General features: G+C 44.1%; 3 protein-coding genes across 7 annotated transcripts in view; all 3 read right to left on the reverse strand.

Annotated features, from left to right (window-relative positions):
• The window catches only part of zdhhc18a (zDHHC palmitoyltransferase 18a), a 9610-nt gene extending 6943 nt beyond the window's left edge, over positions 1-2667 (reverse strand). The window contains exons 1-3 of the mRNA XM_086218814.1: positions 2019-2667; positions 1727-1887; positions 1309-1458 (exon numbers count right to left, since the gene is read on the reverse strand). Of these exons, the coding sequence (XP_086074940.1) occupies positions 1309-1458; positions 1727-1887; positions 2019-2251 (544 nt within the window). The 5' untranslated portion in view covers positions 2252-2667. The remainder of the gene's footprint in view (positions 1-1308; positions 1459-1726; positions 1888-2018) is intronic.
• Positions 2668-3114: 447 nt separating this feature from the next.
• Positions 3115-6153, reverse strand: pigv (phosphatidylinositol glycan anchor biosynthesis, class V). The gene is made up of 3 exons (XM_086217296.1): positions 5844-6153; positions 4432-5598; positions 3115-4344 (listed from the first exon to the last, which is right to left on the reverse strand). The coding sequence occupies exons 1-3, from the start codon at positions 5910-5912 to the stop codon at positions 4063-4065; spliced, it is 1518 nt and encodes a 505-aa protein (XP_086073422.1). The 5' UTR covers positions 5913-6153; the 3' UTR covers positions 3115-4062.
• A 629-nt stretch (positions 6154-6782) lies between these two features.
• Positions 6783-23929, reverse strand: arid1aa (AT-rich interaction domain 1Aa). 5 transcript variants are annotated; one of them, XM_086218810.1, is made up of 20 exons: positions 22728-23929; positions 19208-19426; positions 18559-19131; positions 18370-18462; positions 17502-17742; positions 16762-16851; positions 16504-16674; positions 15526-15976; positions 15279-15424; positions 15108-15193; positions 14780-14989; positions 14484-14688; positions 14171-14324; positions 13881-14050; positions 13618-13798; positions 12036-12161; positions 11300-11396; positions 10268-11105; positions 10019-10149; positions 6783-9931 (listed from the first exon to the last, which is right to left on the reverse strand). In XM_086218810.1, exons 1-20 carry the CDS (start codon positions 23640-23642, stop codon positions 8060-8062), a joined length of 6969 nt encoding a protein of 2322 aa, XP_086074936.1. In that variant the 5' UTR covers positions 23643-23929; the 3' UTR covers positions 6783-8059. The 5 variants fall into 5 exon arrangements, with proteins under 5 accessions (XP_086074936.1, XP_086074938.1, XP_086074937.1 ...); XM_086218812.1 differs by having other exon boundaries at positions 14171-14306; positions 18370-18465; XM_086218811.1 differs by having other exon boundaries at positions 13881-14044; positions 18370-18465.
• Positions 23930-24942: the final 1013 nt, after the last annotated feature.

A 24942-nucleotide genomic window follows, 5' to 3' on the forward strand; every position in this document is an offset into this window, starting at 1 on the left:
AGTTTTCCTTTTCAGCTGACTGGGAGACCAGCAAGACAACCTGCTGTCACAAACTAGTAGTGTTGAAGACATTTCTCCATTCGGAGATACAGACCTGCTTATCGGCCTGCTAACGATTATCGCTGAAGTTTCACTTACTTCTTTGGGCTACGTGCTAGGCTAATGTTATGAGAGACATGGCTGAAAAATGCAGAGTGAATTAAATCTAAATAAATAAAAACACCCAGTGTAATAGAAGGCATCTGGGTGCATTTTAGATGTCATCAACTTGCTGGGAACCATGAGATGGACAAGCTGTGTGTAAAAGATGCCAACCAGATCTGTTAGCCATTTTCAGCTGAAGCTAATTTCTGCAACCGTAAAGCAAAAACACTGAGCTCAGCCAAAAACTGAAAAGACACTGTCAAATTTACCACCCACGCTGAAAAGAATCAAGTTAGTTTGTTATCACAACATTACTATAATCAATACATTAGACCTCTTTTTTTTTTTTAAATCAAATGGGGAAAATCAATAAAACTGAAATGATAGCCAAGCCTAGGGAAGAGAATCAGCCAGTCTGTGACAGCTTCAAAGCCCCAGGTATCAGAGTCAAAAGGTAAAGCAAGTCAAGTAGCCGTCCCACGTGATTCATTGACTTCTGTCGTATCGGACACTGATGTGACACTGATCGAACAGCATTATATGAGCGAGGGCTGGTAGATATTACCACATGTACTGCAAAGGAGAGCAGTTTATTATTAATACATTAGCATTAAGATTTTCAAAGCTCTTTCAAAGTAAAGGGAAACCAAAATTACCTGTGTGTGCAAAGTATTAAGTGATGAAATGGAAGCCGTGTGCAGTAGTAGAGAGAATCCAATCAAAGATCAGGTCATGCTTATTGAGGAGTCAGTGAAAATTATGAAAAAAACTCCAATCAAACTGCTCACTCCACCTTGACAAATGATGACCTCACACTACAAAGACAATGTATTTCCTGGCAAACAATATAAATTCAACACACACTGACAAGTCTGACATTTTACCTAAAGACGCTCATTTAAAACTACCTGCACATCACACTTCATGTGATTTCAACACTACTTTTGGTAAAGGTTCTTCTCAGGGAGTCATCAATACAAAAGTCACAGTCTACAGTGAAACCATCATTTACGCTGCAGTGTCATATATTTCCCATTATTAACCATCGCAGAGAGCTTAGACAGCATAGCGCAAATTAAAATCCAGACCAGCAGCCCTCTGCTCTGTTACTCTTTGCTACTGTATTAACTCGATCGCTTCAATTAGTGGTAACTAATTCCTTACCTACACAGTTGTCACACAGGCTGCAGTGGGAGGTCCGAGGAGGGCGGAACATCTTACAAGTGAAGCAGTATTTGAGCTTTACCACCTGCTGGTTGATGAGGATCTCCTTAGTTCGCGGAGGGGGGCGGTACGTGGAGGATCCTGAGGTATCTTACGTAAACAGAAGCACACAAGAAATATTCATTGATTCTTGCAGGTCTGTTCAGTTCCTTTCACCCAGACAACCCTAAAACACTGAGTGAGCGAATAAGAAATAAACACCAGTGTTACGTTTTTATGCACTCTTCACTGTAGACAAAGAATAAGCAGCTTAGTTCTTGGTCTGCAGTTCAATGACAAACATTTGACGCAAGATCCCCCATATGGCAAAGCTCTTTTACCCCATCTGTCCCTTATGGTGTTCCACAGTGAGCCTTACCTATCTGCTTTTCTATGTCTGCAGCTTCATCTGGAGTGGCCCTGGGGAGGATGCCTGGGTCTGTAAAGCTAGTTCTCAGCAAGGAAATGACCACAAACACAAAAAGTACCCCACCAATCACAGGAATGAAGACGGTCAAATGTTGGACCAGAAATGGGCAACTGAAACAGAAAACCGTAAGCTCGATCAGTCAGTATTACCTGTATTACCTGCTAAAATATATTCTTGGGCACATACAAATGATGTATCGTAGAGTTCCAAAAATATTATAGTGCTCTTTCTAGGTACTCACTCGAAAGCAAAGAAAAGGCCACAAGTGACAACAATAAGGCCCAGTGTCAGGGGAAGGACACCACTCTGTCTGGCCAGAATGATCCGTCCGTCGCAGAAAAACCTATTCTTTCCGGGGAACACTTCCCATTTCCTTCGCACCGATTCTACTTTCTTCTCGGTGTGGTTCTGTGCCGAGGACGGCGACACCGACAGTGCCCGCGGGTCGATCTGCTGGTACTCGCAGTTCTTCATCCTGTAACGGTTCGGAGGTAGCTAAAGGCACGCACACGCGCACACACACATACACACTCAACTCTTTTCTCTCTGCGTTTTCCAAAGTCGGATGGTCAAGCTCACGATTCAGTCATTGTAGAGGGGCTGATATTGCTCTTGTCAGGTTAGCCTTCAGTTTCCCATTCTGAATGCTAACATTAGCTAGCTAGCGAACCAGCAAAAGCATTCTTCTTCGTACTGGACTTTTACAGGTTGAATACTTTTCTGAGCTGACACGAGCTCAACTACCATATTCGGTAGTTAAATTAAAGCCTGTCGCATCTAATATTTTACATTGCGAAACGATAAGTTTACTTTTGTCTAAAATTAAACGCGAACAAACGGGCTTCGCCTCAAACCTCTCGCGGCGGATCACGTTTCCTTTTCTCTCTCCGTCAGACCACTGACGTCATTGCGTGACGGTGATCGCCGCAGATTTGTAAATGCGCAGGCGCATAAACTGAGCATTGACGTGATTTGTAGATCAGCGGCGAACGGTGGAGCGTCTATACATATTTATCTATGCAATTCAACTTACCCCGGGTCAAATTTTACTTCTTTTTAAAGATTTATATCACTCAGAAGGTATTTTTTTATTGTAAGTAAGGCCTTTGTCCAGAAATTCCAACAAAAAATATAAAAATTGTGGTTATGAATCGGAAGGACGTTCACTATTAAGAATAGGACAGAATATCGTGGTATACTTAATGTCTTCCAGATAATCCGTTCAAGAGGATAATAAATGCATAATCCACGCGAGGACAACACAAGGGGTCAGTCTACATGAAAATATGACAATTAATCTCTCAGGACAAAATTAGAAAAACCTCTCCAGGAGATAAACAGGCAGTACACGTTAACTGTTCTATCAGGATTTATTATTAATGTGAATCCTTATAAACAGTCCACGTTGTTGTTTTTTTATTCTTCCACACACTTAACCGCTTTCTCTTCCTTCATATTTTCATCTAAAGAAACCATTCAAATTTGAAACTGTTTAGCCATTTACAGACGTTGGGGTTTGCATTTTTTTTTATAATTCTATTTTACAATTCCATTTTTTTTTTAAAAGGGAATTTTTCATTGTACTTTGAGAATATTCAGCCTTCTTCTAGCACACAGCATTTACATTGCATTTTCTGGACGAAAGTATTTTTCTACTTCCATAGCTCAAATTTTTCAGATTTTTTTCCCGATTATTAATGGCAAATATTTCACGATAACCAGCTTATGTAGCTAATTGTTAACAATCCCCTTTGAAACCATTAAATCCTCTCAGCAAACCACAGGTGCAAACAGTTCTTTACCAAAAAAAAAAAAACCAAAAAACATTCATGTTCACAAACTCCAAAGTAAAAACTGTAAATTATTCCAAACATGCAGTTCAGTAATACACAAAATTTACAACGAAAAGCAGTCCGTCGCTACCTTTTTTTTAACCCACATACAACAGCCCGTCCCGAGATTTACAACCATACAGTAAACAATCATGTTCCAGTTAAGTACATATCTGAAGAAATTACACTTGAACCAGATGTACAAATCAAATGTACTGACTAATGCATGAATAAATCTGATAAATTGTAATGTGACTGTGAGTGCTATCTAGGAGTGAGCGATATGAATGAGGCACAGCATTTTTCATACGTTATTTGGCTTAAGATTTAATATTTTCATGATGAATTCATAGTAATGCTACAGCAACAAACAACAAAATTTAAATAGTAATATAAATCACCCAGTCCCACATAGAAATATTGCACTTCTTAAAGCTCAGAGTACTGTTTAAGTCAAGTCCATGGTAAGAAGTTACAATGCAGTGCAAGGCCCAGCAGCCAGTAGGAGAGGAAGTATCCCAGGATGCTCTGTGTGGTTGGGGAGCAGGTCTGAAAGTGTGGCAGCAGAGCAGTTATGGGGTTTTGAGGCGTGTGCTTGCATCCATTTCTGGAATGTGTCTGTATGTTGGGCGTTGATGTCTTCCTTCGATGAAGAAGTGGCTCATTGAGGAGGAGAAGATGAGCGCTTATCCAGAAGGGAACAGGAGACGAGGACGCCATGAATCTGGTCAGGACCTAGAAGTAGTTGAAACAGGAATGAGTTTAAATTATGGGTTGCATGTTTTATCAAAAGATTGACTGGCAGTTATATGATTTCCTTACCTGCACGTGCATGCACAGGGTTCCAAACACCAGGAGAACAGTTGAATGCACAATATATACAAACACTCTGGGGTTGAAGAATCCTGGTACGGGTTTGTCAAGCCCTTTATTTGAATCAGTCTCCCAAAGCCCAAGTCTCAGACACAGCTCTGGATTCGCTTGAAAATACGCATAAGCTGCCATTACACCAAGTGTAGCCATAGGCAGAGCCAGGAGAAAGTTTGGTATCTGTCTGAGTTCAAAGTAACGGAGGAAGCCTACATCCCAGTAAACATCCTGGATGTGAGAATAAAGCAGGGGAAGAGGTCTCATGCACCAAAGAGGCGGAGGACTATTTTCATCTGGTACCCGGTAGCCCCTCCTTTCACCCAGCGATAGAAGAGCAGGGGGTATTTTCTCTAAGGAGACGGATGGTGTACAAAAAGTTCTATAGCCATAGTACTGGAATGCACAGAAGGGAAGAGCAATGACTGCAGTTCCTAGGAGAGATGTGAGCAGGAGACAAATGACAACCCAGATGTAGTGGAAGACTTTAGTGTGGCCTTTTGTTGTTACACGATAAAAACGGATCTGGGAAATGGCATGTAGAGATGGAAGATACAGGAGAAATCCTATGTTTACGAGTCCATTGGATCGTGCTGCGGTGGCAATACTGAGGGCCAGGCAAGCTCTGAAGGTGAATCCTTTCTCCAGGAGGAACAGACCACCAAAAGTGAGAGCAGCAAAAAGGCTCTCAGAGTATCCAGCCGTCATGAAAACATTCGCAGGTGTGATGCAGTAGAGAAGACTGGAGAGCAGAGCAAGGCGCCTGTCCTGCAGTACTGCTCTACTGAGCGCGTGCAAAGCGACCACACTCAGCAGAAATAGAGTACTGTTCCCTAAAGCAATGGCAACCAGCAGACGCCCCCGCACACTCAACCAGCTGCTCAGGGGCCACAGCAGTGTCTCCGCCAGGCCTCGCAGGATAACAGGGAAAAGTGGGAAAAAAGCAAAGTTGTGCTCGTATAGGTATCCTCTCTCGGCAATGAAGAGGAAATGTTCAGCGTCCCAATGAGTGAGGCCCCCAAACAACCACTCCACTGCCGAGTCCAAGTATAGATACCCGTCTGTCCGTGGGGGCCTGAAGGCATCTGCGTCATGGTCAGGGATGGCAGCATTTAAAACAGCCTGGAGAGAAGTATTTAAATGCATTAAACATGCAGGCATTGCATTGGGGAGGTTTGCTGTACGGTGAAACGAACCATAGTGTGACCTACTTACCACCAACAGTGAGTGTTTTCCATCTGATGTAAGGTAATTTAATCATTGTACAGTCAAGCATTATCGTCGAGGAAAACTAAGATATAATCTAAGAAATCGAGATTAGAAAATTGTCCTAGTATATTTTAAACAATTTAATGCAGAAGACTTACCTGCAAAATCAACGAGAGACCCCTGGTAACTGTGGCAAACTCCACAACAGCTCTTACATCCATGGTCATTGATTGGACACACAATATCGAGCTATGCTAGGCCTTAGCATTGTCGCTGCTAACAGCGAAATAAAAGAACTATTCAGCGAATGCAAGAGTCCGCTTGTTCTGTGCCGTGTTGAACGTTTTAACAAGGTTAATATTAAGGCTCATGATAAATGTAAACAAGAAGCGTTTAATTTTCGCTCAGGTGCGAGGCTGACATCTTCAGCCTGCTATCATTAACGCGTCCCCACGGCTCATTTCCCTTCCGGTGCGAACACCAACCGCTTTTCAAAATAAATTGTCACTTTTTTTTCTCTTTCTCCATTGTTTCAGTTTCCATGCACGCCACGTGGTCACTGTATCAAAAATACGTAAAACGCATGGTTGCACGTGAGATTTCAGATACCGGTTTGGTTGTTGTCGGTCCAGACCTTGCAGTTACCTTCATCTTCTTCGATCACGCTGTAGAATTGAAAGTCAGATTTTGAGAGTTGACTATTTTCTTTTCTCTCCAGCAGGCTTCGCTCGATACGTCCTTATGGACTGGTTTTCGGAGTGGCACAAGTATTCATCTATTAACGTAATCCTCAGGGTTTGAGTTTTTCTCCCTTCTAGATTGAATTAATCTAATCAGTCGAAGCATGAAATGAATGTTTGTTTGTTTTTTTACCCAAAACATGCATAGCTTCACAGTTCATCTAAATCTCATATGTTGGAGCCTAATTTTTAAGTGATATTGCTCTCACACCCATTTTTCAAATATTTGTGAACCAGTTAAGTGAAAATGCTCAAATTTCACATTGCTTACAACAATTTTGAGAACTCAACAAAATTGTTTGATTTGTTTGTCCAGAGGAAGCAATGATTCCAAAAGAACAAAACCATAAAACAGCTTACGAAGATTTAATGTACATTTATTCTTACCACGTGGAACATATAGTATAAAGATTTCATACTGAATAAATGATATTCATTGAGCCAAAAAAGGGGGAAAGGAGGAATTTACATGTCTTAGCTACATAGTCTGAAATACAAATATGCAGAATCCATGACTGGAGAAAAATTGTCAAATGTGTTCTTCATCTAGTTTTATTTGTGTTGTACCAGGAGATAACAGTTTGAGCTGTGTCTGCCATACTACAGAGCTGTGGAGAGACCAGAGGAGTGGGTCTTATCATCAGGGACTGGAGGTCACGGACCAAACTCACATTGTCAGCCTCCATCCCTCACCAATAGCAAGTGTGAGAATAGTGACACAGACAGAGACAAACAGAGAAAGGAAGTGTAATGTACAACATTATATATACATCACAGCAAAGCTGTATTTGAAGTTGAAAACCAGTCCTAAGAGGTGATTTCTTTTCATAAGGGTATTCATACAATCAAGGGATAAGAGGAGGTAAGGGTGTTGTAGGTTCATGATACTTTGGGGAAGAAAGCCATTTTCTGTTTAACACCAAACTATAATGACCTCAAAACTCTAGAAGAGCTGCATTGTCAGCTTCTGTGTGAAACGTGTTACAGAATGCTTACACTCAAGAGCAGTACGGTACAGAAAATGTCCTACAATCTACTGCACACTGCACAGGCCTCCCCGGTGAAGGTGTCAGTTGACAGCATTTTGCCTACTGTCGGGCTGACTGGTGATAATCCAACTACAGCAACTATAACCAGTAGGCCACTTGTCAGTCTGCTTCAACTCCGAACGTCAACCAGTTACAGACTCATTGTGCCCTCCTGGGGAGAGCTAGGGCACACTGGGTCTCCCAAACTCACTGTAAACGAGACAGCAACTTTGGTTACAGTTTTTGTTTTTCAGCTATTTATTTATTTATTCATTTATTTATCTTTATTAAAAAGTACTTTTCCCCCAAGTGCAGAACAGTCTTCCAAATGTGGTGCTCTGCTCTGTGTCATCCAGTTGGCATTCGTGTTGCAAGTAGTGTCACTTTGTGGGCTTCTCTCTGGTTTATCATCCAGCACAGCTCTGTGATTACCCTCCTTGAGCAAAGGTGCCCTGGGGAGGGCTCAGAGAATGGAATCTGAAGGATTTTCATAAATTAAAGAGTCACTTGAACTTTCCGTGCCCTGTTACACACAAGCCAGGTTACCAGGGAAGAGGGGACGGGGCTAAAACCCCCAAAAAGTGGAGCCACGGCTCCCTACAGCTGTCATGACTGGCCAATCAAAAAGAGTACATCACAGATAACGTGAGAAACCAGTGAGTTCATAAGGGGAGACACTGAAAGGTCAAGGAGTCGGGACTCATGTAGTGTGAACTCCGGGTGGTTCTCCTCCACCTTGGCTAAGGCATGCAGAGCCCGGGCAGCTCGCCGCATCATGTCCGGGCTTGTGGGCTCGAAGTGCATCCCCTGTAGGTGTAGTAGAGAGCTCTGGCTCTGCTGAAGCTGTGTGGCTGCAAGACTATCCTCCAGGAAGCCCAACAAGTTTCCCACACTACCCTTCTGAACAGCAATCGCTCGGGCTGCCATGGTATCACCCTGGGCTAGGTTGGCCAGTAGGACAACAGCCATCTCCCTGCACACAGCAACCTTCCGGTCTCCAATTAGCCGCACAAGGTTCCCATATAGCTTCTCCAACCGACCAAATGGTGGAGTGGCCAAGATGAGGTCCACATTGTTGTCTTGGATGCTCAGCTTGCTCAGTGTCTCCAGGACCAGTCTCTGCGGTGACAAAGCACTATGCGGGCCCAGGGTGGGGAATGGGTCCTGGGCTTCAGCTGAAGGGCACACAGCCCAGTGGAGCAAACCATCCAACAGAGGCAAGCAGATGCTCTCGGGGTAGATGGAGAGGTCCAACTGGCCTGAGATGTTTGCCAGAGTGACCAGCGTGTTCTCCCTCAAGAGTTCCAAACAGTCCCACCACCATTCATCTCTTATGCCCATGCCCTCATCTGAATCCTCATCTTTCTCATAGGTGAGTGGGGCCTGTTTGCGCTCGGGGTGCCTGTGATGGAGCAGGATCAGGCGTCCCAGTAGCAGCAGCAGGCCTGGATGTTTGGACATCTCATGGTCATTGCCTGGAACAAAGGACAGGCTGCGGACAATATTGGAGATGCAAATGCAGCGCTTGGCTAAAGAATCCTGCCAGTTTGCCAGTGCAATGAGCGGCCCCTCGTCTTTACTGTGAGGCTCATCCTCCAGGATGGTGCTAGTCTGCTTGGTTAAAACAATACCAACAGAGGGAATGGATTTATTATTCTCCTGATGACTTTTAGAACTTTTCTCAATTGTCTTTGTCTCAGAATCTGTTTTCCTCTCCTCTTCAATGTTAATTGAGGAGCAGGCCTTCTCTGGGACTGTTGCATTCTCTGAGGAGGACATCTCTTTTGGCCCCTCTTCATCCTGATTCTTCTTTTTCTCCTCCTCTGCTGGCAAACAATATTCTTGTGTATCTTCTTCTCTGACTCGTTTTCTCAGCAAAATTTGGGGGACAGGTATTCGTTCTCGCGGTTCTAAGAAGTCTTTGCGGGGTTCAAAATGTGTCTGAATGTGCTCTGTTGAGTCTCCCCCTCCAGCGCTCCAGTGAAGTAACCCACTGTCAAACTCTTGCAGTTTGCCATGATTATTGGACTGAGCAGCCACAAATGGATCCCTCTTCCGTACCACCTTTAGAGGAAACTTATCAAACTTGCTGGCCTGTTTGGGTCTGTCATGGCCAGGTAAAGTTTGTGATGAGCTCATCTGTTCAGATGAAGAACCCTTGATCTTTCTGTCCTCATCTTGAGCCTTCTCCTCTCTACCCCTAGACTCTGAGCAATCCTCCCGCTCTTCCTCCTGTTTCATAGGAGTTGGCCTCACTGTTTCCTGTTCTTCCTCATCTTCCTCATCCTCTTCCTCCTGATTCATGTCCTCAGCCCTCGGCTCTTCTTCTTCTATGCCATCCCGGTCTGATTTCAAGGTATCAGGATCAAGTAGAGTCCTTTGGCCAGGGTCTCCCACCTCATACTCCCGAAGAATGCCAAAGATTTCAATGAGACAGTGTCTGAAATACTCAACAACCAACTCTAGTAGGCCCGGTAACTAAAGAGAGAGCAGAAATATAGGAAATATTAGATCACCATGCATAGTGTGAGTATCATTAACCATCATACAAACACAATGTCTCACCGTATTAAGATCAAAGGTGGAAATAGTGTTGTCATCATACAGGAGAATGTTAATGGTATCTAAGGCCCAGGTACTCTCAGCCAATAGACCAGACTTCAATGACATCATGACGCGCCAGGCCTCTGGGGTTCCTGAGAATTCACACCAAAAAAAACAAAACATATGGTACCCAAGAACTCTCGATCAGCTTTGAACAATAACTATGGACAAAACAGACAACAAAGCACTGTAAATCGAGTGAAGACTCACCAATATCTTTCATGGTGAGTCGCCGACGTGGTTTCAGAACAGGATGGGTCGCTTCTACAGAGCCCATGGGAAAAGGCATGTCTCGTCTTATTAGGGGTGACTGCACTGGTGGGGGCACTATATGTGATGCAGGCACTGGGGGGCCAGCCTTCTGCATTTTCATTACTCCGTGCATATAAGGAGATTTACTGGGTGATGTCCTGCTCTCCATGGGGCGGGGCATGGAGGCTGGGCTGGACACCTGTGGAATGTGGTTCTGAACACCCTGAGGGGGCTGGTAGTTGGACTGTACGGAACGAGGCATTGGTTGGCCAGGCCCTCCTGGACCATAGGGTGGCTGCCGGGGGCCCATCTGACCCCCCCACTGGTTATCATGATTCATGCGCTGCTCTGATGACATCATCTCCTCTGAGCGGTTCATGCCAGGGTAAGCGGGTCCCTGAGGTGGGCCCCCAGGGCCACCTTGCCGGCTATGGTAGTTCTGATAATTTATGTCTCGCGGGCCCTGCCAAATGCCTCCCTGAGGGCCCTCTGGGCCTGACTGCATCATCTGAGGGGGCATTGTGGGCTGAGTGTTGGGTCCTGTCGCTCCCTGCATCCGTTCACGGCCAAATGGGAAAGGGAACTGATTGCCTGGGCCAGGGGGGCGACGGTCAGAGCCGGGGTAGGGTCCACTGCCACTGTATTGATTGTATGACTCCTGCTGTCCTGAAGAGGGTGCAGAGGCGCTTCCTTGTGGTTGCTGCTGTGGTTGTTGTCCACCAGGGAAAGGCCCACTGTAGTCATTCTCATGACGTTTTGATGGAGGGTAACCACCTTCCACAGGACGCTTGTAACTCTACGCACAAAAGATTCAAGACATTTATTTTGTATCATTTCTGTAAAAAGACAAACACATTGTTTCACTGTACTTCAACTAGATCTGTTAAGATACTATGATTACTAAAAGCAGTAAAACGTACAAGAGTGACATCATTACATCCTAATATACTGAGAATCCCTTCACTCATGTGTGGTGGATGGATCATTTACCTGTTGTTGCTGTGAGTACATTCCAGGCTGCTGATTTGGGTAGGAGCCAGTAGGGGGCGTTCCCTGTCCAGGATACTGATTACCATAGGAATCGTGCCTGTACAGATTAGGCCTTGTCAGTGTGACCATGAAAATATCATAAATCTCTTACAAAGATTAAGTCTTGGTCTTCTGTTACACACAGAGACATGCATTATCATTTTGGATTACTGTGAATTACTGACTAAAAGAAGCAAAACTGCAAAAAGACACCCAGTTGCTGTTCAGGGTTATCTCGACTACTAATTTTGTGTCTCCTGTAGCAATATCACCCCCCCCCCCATTCTATTTAAGCTTCACTACAAGACTAATGTAAACACTGAATATATATAACCATAATCTTTGTTTTCTACACTGCTTACTGGTTAGTTAACATACATAAATAAACCAGGCAACCAGGCCAAAAACAATGGACTTTAAGCGTTTCAAATGAAAAAGGTCTGTGTATTAGACAGTAAAGATAATCTGATTAAGTTACATATTTTATACAAGCCTGGAAACAGAACTAATAGTGTAAAAACCATATAATCAACCCAGTTAAAATAAATCTTATATTACACTAACAAACCTTATTTCCATGTCCAGCTTTTTTCAGAATCTATGCAATACATGTGTTTCGTATGAAGAAAGGTTCTGTCTGCAGTAACAGGAGCTTTAAATCTAATAAGTATGGCAGATAGGTGCTATGAGAACTGACCGTGGCTGCTGTGGAGGGAAACGATTTGGCGAATACATCCCAGTGTCGGCATTGGCAGGTATCATAGGGTTTGGCTGAGGAGCACCGGATCCCATGTTGCCTTCTGGGCCCATTCCTTGCTCCGATCTGTAAAAATCACAACAAAATACAGGTATGTTTTTAAAAGGACACAAACCCAAGCAATCATCACTGAAAGAATGATGTAGAAGCATGGGCCATTGTTACCAGATATATAATGGTATATACCATTATACACCATTTTACTGCCTGTGTGTAGGAATCCTTTACTTTTTAGTTTGCTTAAAATTGACACTGTGCCTCCTTAGTTGTCCACCTATTCCTGATATGGTCCACACAAGGTAAACTACTGTTGCCCTACATTTCTATTCCTAACAGTCAGGCATTTTTAGACCATTTCAACTAAACCAAATTACACCGCAATCACAAGCATTTGAGTATAATTTTGTAATGTATTAATTATGACCTTTTTGCTGTCGAAGATTAAAAGTCCTAATGTCAGTGAACAACACTGTAATGTAGCAATTAAATCAATTAATCTTAGACAATGTTTTGTTTTTCTAGACAACCAATCATAATCGATGACAATCTTACTCAATGTTTTGCTGGGGACCTTAGGATCAACAATGCTGACAGTCAAGTAAAGGAGGCATGAAATAGTGATACTAGTACTAGTAGTAGTAGTAGTAGTAGTAGTAGTAGTAGTAGTAGTAGTAAGATAATGATAATAGTTGTCGTTCCCAGTTGAACAGTTACAATTAATAAAATATGAGTCCCAAAAATGAATATGTTTGTTTGATTTTAACGGCCACTATTCTTACTCATCCATACATTGCCAGAACCACGGATGTCTCTCATCACCCTATATTAATTATATGACTATGTGTGGCCACCCCTTCTAGTTGCCAGCCTTGAGCCGGATGGTAACGATCATGAACAAATACTCAGGTTAGAGCTAGCATTAAGATGAGACCTGAGTGATCTGATTAAAAAGTGGACAGCTCTGAGTGAGTGTGTGTGTTCACACTTGGCATTTAAACACATCTCTCCTTGACAGCTACTGATTGGGTCTCACTTTCCTGCTCTATGTATGAAGAAACAGGCACATTACTTCCATTTGCAGTTTTTATCGACATATTCAACCACAACCATTTTTATCTATTACAAGCGAAGATGTGTAGCTCAGATCGTGCAGAGATGAAACACAGTATCCACATCGTTTATTTTTGGCCATGGATTGTGGCAACCAACACCTCCAGTCACTTTCAAAAATCTTTTTCCAATGTGTTCAACTTTATCTGATGGTTTTTTGGGGTTCTTTTTTGTCACCATGACAAACCCTAGAATTGGTGGCAGTACATTTTTTGTTCCAAATATAATTATTGTTAAGTGTGTAAGAATCAAGCCAATTCTACTGTTGGTTCCTGTGAATCTCTTAAAATACAATTAAATGTAAACAAACTCAGCCCTGAATATTATTTGGACATATTATTTCTGACCTGAAAACAAGAACATTCCCAATGTATGACACTGAAATTTGTGTCTACCATTCAGTATTCCTCACCTCCTGTCATAGCCTGGTCCATAAGGATACTGTTGTCGGGGCCCCATCGGCATTGTGCCCATGCCTCCCGGCGGTCCTCTGTTGAATGGAGGCTGTTGCTGCTGCTGTGGTGGTTGCTGCTGTTGTTGGTCACCCACACTGCTGTTAGGGCCCTGGTTAGCAGGTAGAAACTGCTCCCCAACTGAAAATGTAACCAGAATCAAAGTACATTAAGAATGAATTGACAGCGCACCTCAAATTATGATTCATTCAACTCTACTTACCTTTCCGCATGTTACCAAAGGGGTCCTTGTTGGGTTCATAGGGACCCATTCGCCCTTGCATGTCTGAGGTATTCATACCAGGTTGGTAGGCAGAGTTGGGTGTCATGTTCTTCCTTGGGAAAGCAGGGTCACTTCCTTCAGAAAAGGGGTCCTGCAGGTTTACACTGCTCCTAGGAGAGAAGCAAAGATGAGGTGGAGGGAGAGAAACAAAAAAGGAAGAAAGCAATTAGTTTCTCTATTTGGAAGTTACCACCGCTGTGCAAAAAGCAGAAAAATTTAACAAAAGTCACCTGGACCCAGGTGGCATGGGAGGCATCTGGGAATGGGGAGTGGAGGCTGGGGTCGGAGGTTTTAAGTCCCCGCCCTCTGCCATGGAGCTGCTGGTGGACTGGGGTGTCTGAGGGCCCTGCAGAGAACCTGACCCAGCTGTGGAGCAGAGGGACGCTTCAGTTTGAAATTAGAGAGAAGCAGACAGACATAGTACACGACTTTAATGACAATGAAAAACAGCAGTTTCAATATTTTTGTATATTTTGTGAGATTGCTGAATTAGAACTGCACTAAAACATGTTTATTTGAAAAGGTTGTATGTATGGTGCTAACCTGGAGAGGGGGGCTGGACTTTAGCAGGCTGGTTCTTTTTGTTGTCAGAGAACGTCTCAGGAGGAGGGTCCTCACCACGCTCAATTTTACACTCAAAGGCATACAAACACTGTATGTACTGTTTCTTCAAAGAACTGGCAGCACTACTGGATGTACCCACATTCAGGGATGTGGCCAAATCTCGCCACTTCTTATTCTTATTCACCTGGCAGAAAAACAATTAGGAATAATTAGCAATGACAGAGAACTACAGCAAGTAGCCTGCAGATTAGGCAGTATTGTCAATAAAGGCCAACCTGCGTCATGCCTCCGATCTCTTTGACTGACATATAAAGCCGGAAGAGGTCAAGGGGTTTGCGTCCTACAGCAGGTAGATTGGTCATGCCCATGGCTTTCTCCTCAATAAAGGCCAGATACCGGTCCACCCACATTTTCCTGTCCGGTTCAGGTCCCAACTCATACAGTCGTGTTATCTTTTCACTGGTTGTGGTGGAAGAATTGGACTTCTGTTTTTTGAGAGAGAAGTGACAGTGCAACATTGAAACATAAAGAAATTTAAACAGACTCTCCAACAAAGGACATTTTAGCAACAAATAAAATAATAATATGTAAAAGCCTGGTTACCTTAGATTTGGATTCTGGTTTGGGTGTGCCACTTCCATCGACTTTGTTATTCATCTTATTGTTCATCTCTGGGCTTGGGGCCATGCCTTGGTACACAAAGATGGAGATATAAGTTACAGAATTTCTGTAGGTGTAAAAATACAAAAAGATTTAACCTATGTCTGTACTTACCACTTGAGTTATTGGCCATGTTTGGCCCCATGGGATAAGGTGATCCACCTTGAGTGTTCATCATCCCAGGCATGTTGTTCATGGGAGGGCCATATGGAGGGCCAGAGCCCATCATGCCTGGGGACATGTTGGGATAACCAGGCATCCTGAACGGAAGAGAACATATATCATGTTGAACAACAGTAACAAAGAATGGTACAGTTATCCAAATGTAAAATGACTGAGGGAGGGTCAATTGTACACCAACCTGTTGTGCATTGAGTTAGTGGTAGGATGTTGCATGGCTGAGGGGTCCTGGGGCTTTCTGTTCATGCCTGGAGGAGGACACATCGATCCTACCTGGGATGGCATGTTGCCCATGTTGGGACCCATGTTGGGGCCCATGTTGGGACCCATGTTGGGGCCCATGTTGGGACCCATGTTGGGGCCCATGTTGGGGCCCATGTTGGGGCCCATGTTGGGACCCATGTTGGGGCCCATGTTGGGGCCCATGTTGGGGCCCATGTTGGGGCCCATGTTGGGGCCCATGTTGGGACCATAGGGACGTGCACCCATTTGATTCTGAGGCATCCTTCCTGGAGGCATACCAGCATATGGCTGCCCCCCACCCTGACCTGCCATGGGGTTCATTGGGCCCATGCCTGGCCCGGGGTAGTTGGCATTGGGCATGTTTCCATAGCCAGGTTGTCGAGGATAACCTGAGGGCAATACAAAATAATAATCTGTAAGAACATTATTACTAAGAACATTATTTGTGTGTTCAAAATTAAAAAGCATATGTTTGTGTTTATGACTCTGAGCCTTATCACTGAGTGAAGCAGACTTTTCCCAAACATTGTGCATTAGCAATGAGAACTATGCACCCTGAGCAACAAGCCTTCGTCACAGTCTGAGCTCCACTGACAGGAGGCTCTGCTACGTCAGCTGACTCTCTGCTTCACAGCTATTAATAGCTGCAACAGAGTCAGAGGGAGGGACCAATGATAGCTTGGTATTCCTGTGAGGTGGGAAGATTTATCTGATAGCTTTCACAAAAAATGAAATTCGAAAACTTTCCAAATGGATAGTGAGTTAAGTGAAACCTTAAGACACCTTTTTCAAATCAAATCTGATACCTTTAATCTTTAACAGCCCTTAATTTTTTTCACAAAATCATAAGAGTTCCCAAACAAAGTAAAGTAAATCTCTTCTTTCAAACGACAGCATCATTTCTAAGAGCACATACTTTGTGGGCCATATTGTCCTCCCTGCTGTCCATAGCCTCCCATGGAGTTGTTCTGCTGATATGGACCCATCCCAGGATGCATCTGTCCCCCTGAGGACTGGCGTGGCGACAGTGCAGAGGCCGATTGGGGGGACCCATAAGGAGGCATCTGAGGGTTTCTCTGCATAAACCCTACAATGGGGCAAAAGAGACAATGCTGCTTCAGATGCTACACAACAACAGATGATAATCTCAGAACATGTAGCATTTACTACACACCTCTGTCTGGGGCCATGGGAGACTGGCTCATACCAGGGTGAAGGCTCCCATCTGACTGCACACTTGATGGCCTAGGAGGAATCTGGGTCCCTACAGAATAAAATTCAAGTCAAATTAGTGTATGCCTGAGATATCACGCCTTAGTGAAGAATTAATGAAGTTGAAAGCAGAGTTGTGCTTTGTTTGTCGCTACTGTGATTGCACCAATTGTGGAAAAAGTACACACCTTCATTTTCAATTTGTCAAAAGATGAAGGCAGAATAATAAAGACCACTAACTTGGTACTTGACAGGTCGAAAATTGTATCAATATGACTTTTCTAAATGTTTATTTTGTTAACAAAACAAAATAAGTGGCTGGTAAAAACACACCCTGTTTGAAAATCTATGTTCAAATTTAAGAACTTCTGTTGTACATAATTTGCTCATTTATCCATACAAACTTGCCCACAAATGCGCAAGGAACAATTCAGGTTGTTTTTGGGTTAGAGCTACTTAGGGGAAAAAAATTATACAAATGTTGTCCAAAGGGATAGCAGTACAAATAAAATATAGACAAATTACTTTGTTCTGCTTATGTCCTATACTGAAGTTCTAGACAAATTAGCATGACTGAATTTAAGTGGTTTGTTTTCTTTGTAATAATAAAATTGCCATGACAAAAGTCATATGAAAGTGATTTGGTCAAATCCAGAAAAAAAATGAACTCTTTTTTTATAGAAATCTGAGAAATCAGCCCACCTGGCATGTTGGCGGGTGACAGTGGTCCTGTGCGAGGTGTGCTAGCGCTGGCAGGCGAGCCAGCTGGGGAAGGTGAAGGCCCTCGGATGCCAGGCAGGTGCGGAGAAGTATGAGGGGAGAAAGGTGATTGGGCCGGGTTACTCTGCTCACCCTGGCTGCTTGACACACCTGGCGTACTCACGCCAGGACTCAGGGCACCCTCTGTACCTGTAGGCAGGTCATCAATGGACCCTGAAAGGTCCTGCAAACACATCCCAGGAACAACAGAAGCTTACATTAAGCTCTGGTTCATTTACATTGTGATAGAACCTTGTAATACACTTGCTGCTATACAGCGATACCACACACACACACACACAACCACGGACCCAGAGGCCTTTCTCCCCGTTTCTCTTCAAAGAAAAAAATGTGAGCGTATTAGTGCTGGGAGTTGTCATGGTTACCAAGGTTTGTAGGATGCCAGCTGATTCAGCATGAAGCTTACCATGTGATTTCGATAAACAAACTCCCTTGTATTTATCTCATATTTACTCATTCTCACACACTCACAGCAGCCATGCCATTCTCTGAAAAACCACATATGTACAGCAGCACATTGAGCCTGAAATCATGAGTAAAGCACAGCTGTCACCAAACAGGCAAGAAGACAATAAAAAAGCTTTTAAAACATTAATACCTGGCACTTGAAGCAACACACAGGAGATCTCTAAACACAATGTGACTAGTATTTTGATATGTTGTCAAATCAAAATGTCCTGTGTAATAAAAGCTAAAAGAAATGTACCCCCTTTCAATGGATGAAAAAGCAACATCATCATGTGTAAAAGGATTTCCATGTTCCAGCAGTGTTATAACAAGAAGAACTAACCGGAAGGCTGGAGGGGCGGCCTTGACTGTCGTCTGGGCCACTTTTAGGCTGAATGGAAGGTGGGGCGTTGGACTGAAAAGAGTCCTGGGATACCTCCTAGAAGACAAAAACTTGTGCTTGAGTGTACTGTCAGATCACATGTAGACAAAACTGTGGATGATGAGTATGATCCTGGTTTGAGGGCAATACCTGCTGCGGAGGAGGAGGAGGAGGAAAGCGCTGATAAGGTGACTGTTGTGCTTGCTGCTGCTGAGGGTTCTGTGGGTATGATGCAGGTTGGCCCTGTGGGTGCTGGCTATGTCCCTGTGGCTGCTGTGGTGGCTGGGACTGTGGTTGCTGTTGCTGTGAGGGGGGCTGCTGAGGTCCCTGTGAGGATCCTGGGTAATTCGATTGGCCCTGAGATCCAGGGGGAGCCTGGGAGTTTGGCTGCTGTGGGGCCTGACTGGGCGGGCCTTGCTGCTGGGCATAGGGAGACTGACCAGACTGTGGGGGCCCTTGAGATGAGCCAGGCAGTTGCCCCTGGGACTGTGAGGGCATATGAGGCTGCTGATAGGGGGGTCCTCCTTGGGTGTGTGGAGCAGAAGTTGGAGGTGGGTGAGGCTGCCCTGGGTAGGGTGGCTGGCTGCCTGGTTGTCCTGGAGGGGGCTGTGAGTAGGGGGTTTGCTGCTGGCTTGGATGAGGAGTCTGGCCAGGCTGGCCATAATACGGTGCCTGGCCCTGAGAGCCGTATCCTCCTGGTCCCTGCTGTCCGTAACTTCCCATCTAAACACAAGTACAGTTACTATGAACAAAAGTTCAAAACAAAGGTAGAAGATGAAGGGGACTGAGACTAATATACCTGTGGACCATACGGCATGCCACTCATGCCTCCAGGAGTCCGTCCTTGCATTCCCACTGGGTATCGCTGGGGGGCTGGAGGGCCATATCCCTGGCCAGAGTACCCAGGCCCCTGCTGTGGACCTGTGGGGGGCCCTTGCTGGGACTGCTGACCGTATGGACTACCTGCACCGTATGGTTGTCCTCTCATTTTCCCCATTGGGTCCATGGAACCAGGTGGCTGGGAACACAAACAAACACCAATTAAACAACCAAAATAGCACTGGAGAAATGTGAATAATTACAAGCGGAGTGATTTACACACAATCGCCCTCACGCTTAAGTCTATAAAATGCTTGGCTGCAGTGTTAAACTGTCATGGAACTAAAAGCGTGAAGACAAACCTCAATGAAATAAGGGAAATTATGCTTTTTTTAACTTATTTCCCACGGTCATTACCCAGATTTTTTTTCACCTCTCCTTGCCATAGCTCCAGACGTCAACAGAGCTATATATATCTACTTTCAAATGGAGGGCAGTCTGCCCAATCTTAAACATATCCCAGCTGTGCTCCTGTTTTGAGCCTGGTCCAAGTAGCTTTTTTTTTCCCTGGAGAAGGCAGTTTGGCTCTGGATGAATGACACCAGAAATGAAGGAAGTACTTTCACAACAGCCAGAGAGAGTGAAAAGGGAACAAGCGTGTACTCAGTCAACCCAACAGTTTACAACCCTCCTTTAGGTGCCTCACAATTAGAATCTGAATAATCCCTCACCATCAAAACTATATGGCATGAAATGCTCGAAATGTTATGATAATTTCAATTAAACTGTCACATTACATTACACCAAGTGAATTCCCAAATGTGCACTTTGCTGAAAAAGAGCCTCCTTGTCTTAACAGCCCTTTCCAAATAGTATGCAAAATGCCAAACGTGACATTTTGCAGATCCATGGTAATAAAGTGAAATAAATAAGAGCAGCACATGGCTAATCTGCATAAGACAGAGCGGAAACTCCCTTGGTGGGTGAGAGACGGTGGACTGCCTTCTGATTGGCTTGGGGGGAGGATTGGGGGGAAATTCTTTGCAGTCACACAGTCAAACTTGTGTGGCAAGCCACACACAGACACAGAAGCACACACACACACACAGATTACACAGGCTGAGCTCAAAGTTCGGGCTGGACCATTGGGAATTTGAAAATCTCTGATGTAATTATTTTGACTGCAATTCATATTATTATATGATTTCCAAACTGAGGAGTTATCATTTTTGCTCCATTACTATTCACTATTACTTAAAAACATGTTATTTTTACAGGAAAATGTCCAAAACAAAGATTTGTCTAGTTCTTTAGCCTCCTCTATCAAAAATGTGTTTTTCTTTCTTGCTTCACTGAGTAGAATTATGTAAAGATAATTAGAAAAAAGGGCTGCTTTCACATTCTGTAGTTAAAGTGTCATTTTTCTCTGTGCTCATACAAAATGTGATTTTGCGAGGCAGTCTTACAAATAATATCTCTGACCCCCCCCCCCCCCCCAATATTTTAGAAACCGACTAAGGTCCAAAATTCAGCAAACACAAGAATGATGACCAATTTTGAAACCTTCAGGTCACAAACAGAGAAAATGGACTTCAGAGATAAATAGGAGACATCTTTTGTCCAGCAGTTAAACATGTGAAATGAAAAATACTTGTATATTCATGTAATTTGTAATTTTTAATGAGAGAGATGAATAGGTGGCGTTTGAAAAATGTTTAATGTGGTCATGATAGGTTTTTCTGCACAATTTACTTTCATGCATTTGTGAAGGGGTTCTGTAAGTCTGTAAATATCAATGCAGTACCACAAGACTTATTTTGGAAGGGTATTATGTGAAGATTTGCCTCTTTGGATCACATTTTTATTCACGGATAAGTCCATCTTAAAATTTGCCTCACATTACTACTACTAATAATAATAACAACAAAACTTGATATGAATCTATGTCATCTCGGGACACGCAAATTCAGCACATCCAGTGCAGATGCTGGTCTTTTCGAAAATGTATCCAATTTCTTCCTCAAACAGGTGACGAGGAGACAATGTAGTGTATATATCTCATGGCCTTACATATGATTTGGTAATACAAATCACATAAATACACATTTTTATAGTTCATGGAAAGTTTAAGTATAATACAATACTGACATCAGAAAATATCAGCAATTGGCAAGATCAGATGGAAAATAGCACACCGGATATTTAAAATCATAATAATAATAATAAAAAAAACGACATCACTTAGACTTATTCTCTCAGAAACAATTTTGTACACCACAAAAGGATGTAAATCAATAAGTGTGTAAATAATCGCATGGTGGGTGTGGTAGTAGTAACGTTTAAATGAGTGTACTAGATTATAGATATAAACAGCAGGCCCTGATCTTTTATTATGTTGACTGAACCTATTATGGGTAATAATTTTGATATTAAAAACACGTGCCATCTGATCTTTTGTCATCAGTATCATTTACCGGTGCATCTCCCTGGATGTCCAACACCACATAACAGACGTTAGAAAGAGGAACCAGAAAGAGGAGAGAGGTTGTAATACCTCTGGTGACCCCGTGATGAGTTAATGCTGTGTTCTTATCAGCAACTGTTGCCTTGCATCACATGTAATTATAAATGGCCATGAGCAGCGGATGAGGAGCCAATCAGATTTCAGCTAGCATGTCAACCCAAGACCAACTATCTCCTGGCTTTGACAGCAGGATTTTACCTCCACAATTCAAATCCCAGTGCAAACTGCAATCTGCAGTCACTCACTCACACGGCCGAGCTGACTGTTTACTGTTTACAAGCATGTGGAGACCACCGCACCTCCACCGCTCAAATTCACATTTAATTAATATATCAACACATTGGATTTTTTAAGCATTATTTTGTGACATCTGAAAGACCTTTTAAGCATTTTAAGCTGGATGAATACAAGCCACTTAACTAGCCGTGAGGCTTCTGCACGCAACACATTCCTTCCGTCATAGCCACAAAATTATAGCTTATCAGGCAAGAACAATACTAACTTGTATCAATTAGTAACTACCACAAGCTGTACTATTAAGAAGACGCTGTATAACATATGTTCGCTTATCACAAACACATTTAAAAGGCAAAGTTTTGTCTTTTTTTTACCGCGTGATGTTCGTGAGAAAAGCTGCCGTTGCACCGTTGCTCTTCGCTGTGCTGTTTCGCGTCTTTAACAAGTCGGGCCTTCTTGGCTCCTTAACCGTCAGTAACATTACATCGTTTCAACAACTTCCCCCGTCCACTAACTGCTCTCTCGTCGTGCTATTAATATGTATAAATATACTTGAAACATTAAATACTAGACGGTATGGTGTAAAGGGAAAAAAAAACACACACGAGAGGCAGCCATTTTAGAGTCTTTGCGAACTACTATCAGACAATGGCTGGCCTGCTACGTTGTGAACTAGTTAGGAGGAGGGAAGGAGACGTGATAAAACTCACACCATGTTGCTCTTGTAATGCGACTTTACCTGGTTTCTAACTAGCGGCTGCCCGGCACTTCCCGGACTCATAGGCGACGGGTGATGGCCTCTTTGTTGCCAAGCCGGATTGCTCCCTCCATACTGGCCGCTAGTGCCCATGTCTGCTGGTCCCTTGCTAGCTCCTTCTTGGCTACTGTAGTCGCTAGACGGGTAGTTGGAATATCCCCGCGTAGAGCTGGGGGACGTGAGGAGCTTGTTGAGGGTCGGTGTGGATGTAGGTTGAGGGTTTCCAATGTTATATCTCTGGTTAGTGTAGGATCCAGCCATCGCTGTGGGTCCTCCTGCTGGTGGCTGCTGCTTAGCTGGCTGCCCCCCAGCTGTCGGCGCCTGTGTACTGCGAGGGGAGTTCATGGCGTACGCTTGGCCGGGATATGGAGTCCTGTTCGGGAATGGGCTGTAATTGTTAAACTGATGGTTGGAAAAGCCATGCTCGTGTGAATTAGGTTGATAAGGGTCCATGATGTTGCTCGACTGCACGACCGGACCCGCAGCAGCTGCCATGCCAGGGCTTTGTTGTCCGCCATGTTGATGAAAAGGGGCCCGACCGTAGTGCTGACTGTATCCGTACGAAGGTGGAGGAAAAGCGGGGTTGTGGTGATGTACCAAACTGGGATGGTTATTTCCCTCCGGTCCGACAGAGTCATTCTGGTTATTATTGTTAGCCCTGGGCGGGTTCCCATTCCCGTTCTTCATCTCAGGTTCCCCTCCTCCTCCTGCATTTCCACCGTCGGTGCCGTCCTGCAGATCCCCTCTACCCGGCGATCCGCTGTCCAAGCCGGGCTGCTTTTTCTCTGACTGCTTGTCCCCCGGTACCGACTCCTCCTTTGGGTCTCGATCCGGCTTTTTGAGTTCGGAAGGCGGGCTAGTGTTCAGAGTGGCGGCGCTGGCGACCTGAGCGGCCATGATATACCCCCCCACCTCTCTCCCTCTCACGGCGAGTCAGTCACAATCAAAAGCTAGCATTGAGTATGAATAATTGTTTATAACCATTTATCCTTGTGCCGATTCATTCCCACCCCTCCAACCGGACTGAATCCGGCTTCCACCCCCCTGGTTCCGGTTCCGTAAATGGGTTACAGAGATGATGGAGGTTCCATACAATGCGTAAAGAAGCGACAGAAATTGTTGTGGGAGTTGTGTTACTGAGCCCGGGTAGAGGCAGGGAGCGAACCCAACCAACACGAGGCTTCGTTAGATACAGCCATTTTACTGACCCGCACAGACGGATGCAAAACCCGGGTTGGATCGCTCACCAGGAGTGGAGTGGACTTTAAACGCCACATTGTCTTTCTCCCCTATGGGTAAAATATTTTCCTCACATGAAGAGTGTGATGTTCGCATAACTCACTCTTTTCATTGCTATTTACGAAAACAACCATACCACGAAACGAGGATGTGTAGTATCGAGAATTTAATGTAATGAGCAAAATATATTAATACACAGACTGCAGCATGTACTAAAAAGAAAAGTATTTTCTGTGTTGCTAATGTAATTCTCAGGTTTCATATTAATACATGAATTAAGCTTATACAAATCTACCTCTTATGTGTGTTTTTTTCCACAAGTGATTCTGAAAGGTGTTTAGGCAAGCAAAGGCAGCACACAGCAGAAGGAGGAAGCCTTGCAGCAAAAGAGACTACCAATGCACATTCCCTCTCTTTCCCTCCCCTCCTCTCCCTCCCTCCTCTGCCTGCTCTGCTCTCCTCTACCACCCCCTCTCCTCTCTGTCTATCTCTCACTCCAGCAGAAACACTCCTCTGCTGAGAGTGGGGGGATGGGCGCGGATTCAGCGCTCTCTCTTTCTCTCTCTCTCTCTCTCTCTCTCTCTCTCTCTCTCTCTCTCTCTCTCTCTCTCACCCCTAACATTGAACTACTGCTGTGGAAAAAAACACCCGGCTCTTATCTAGCAGACGGGGGGTGCATGGACACTTTCAAAGTCTCCAAACAATTAGAAAATTGGAGCATTTGTCCCCTTGTCTTAGACAAATGAGGCAGATATTTTGGCGTCCACAAGGGTGTGTGTGTGTGTGTGTGTGTGTGTAGCATTGAGCAAGGGTTGGATGGTAATGAGAAGTGTGTGTGCAGAAGGCTCAGAGAGTTTATAGGAATGAAATGCAATATGTATATATATATTTTTTTAAATCGTTCAGGTGATTGAGATTCAGACTTTGAGAGGACAACCTTTCTGTTTTCCCCTCTCAC

The sequence above is a fragment of the Aulostomus chinensis genome, chromosome 11 (genome assembly GCF_037954235.1).
Source record: "Aulostomus chinensis isolate RoL2024-O1b breed Wild chromosome 11, RoL_Achi_v1.0, whole genome shotgun sequence".
NCBI classification, from domain to species: domain Eukaryota; kingdom Metazoa; phylum Chordata; class Actinopteri; order Syngnathiformes; family Aulostomidae; genus Aulostomus; species Aulostomus chinensis.

Bases quoted from the DNA above. Each gene is read 5' to 3' on its own strand.
- pigv (XM_086217296.1), bottom strand. From the start codon at position 5,912: ATGACCATGGATGTAAGAGCTGTTGTGGAGTTTGCCACAGTTACCAGG. The intron at 5,599-5,843 runs GTAAGTCTTCTG...ACTTCTCTCCAG, and splicing joins GTCTCTCGTTGATTTTGCAG to GCTGTTTTAAATGCTGCCAT. The intron at 4,345-4,431 runs GTAAGGAAATCA...AACTACTTCTAG, and splicing joins CCCTGTGCATGCACGTGCAG to GTCCTGACCAGATTCATGGC.
- arid1aa (XM_086218809.1), bottom strand. From the start codon at position 23,642: ATGGCCGCTCAGGTCGCCAGCGCCGCCACTCTGAACACTAGCCCGCCT. The intron at 16,852-17,501 runs GTGGGCTGATTT...TTTATTCTGTAG, and splicing joins GTCACCCGCCAACATGCCAG to GGACCCAGATTCCTCCTAGG. The intron at 10,150-10,267 runs GTGAGTCTTCAC...GTGAATTCTCAG, and splicing joins ACTCACCATGAAAGATATTG to GAACCCCAGAGGCCTGGCGC.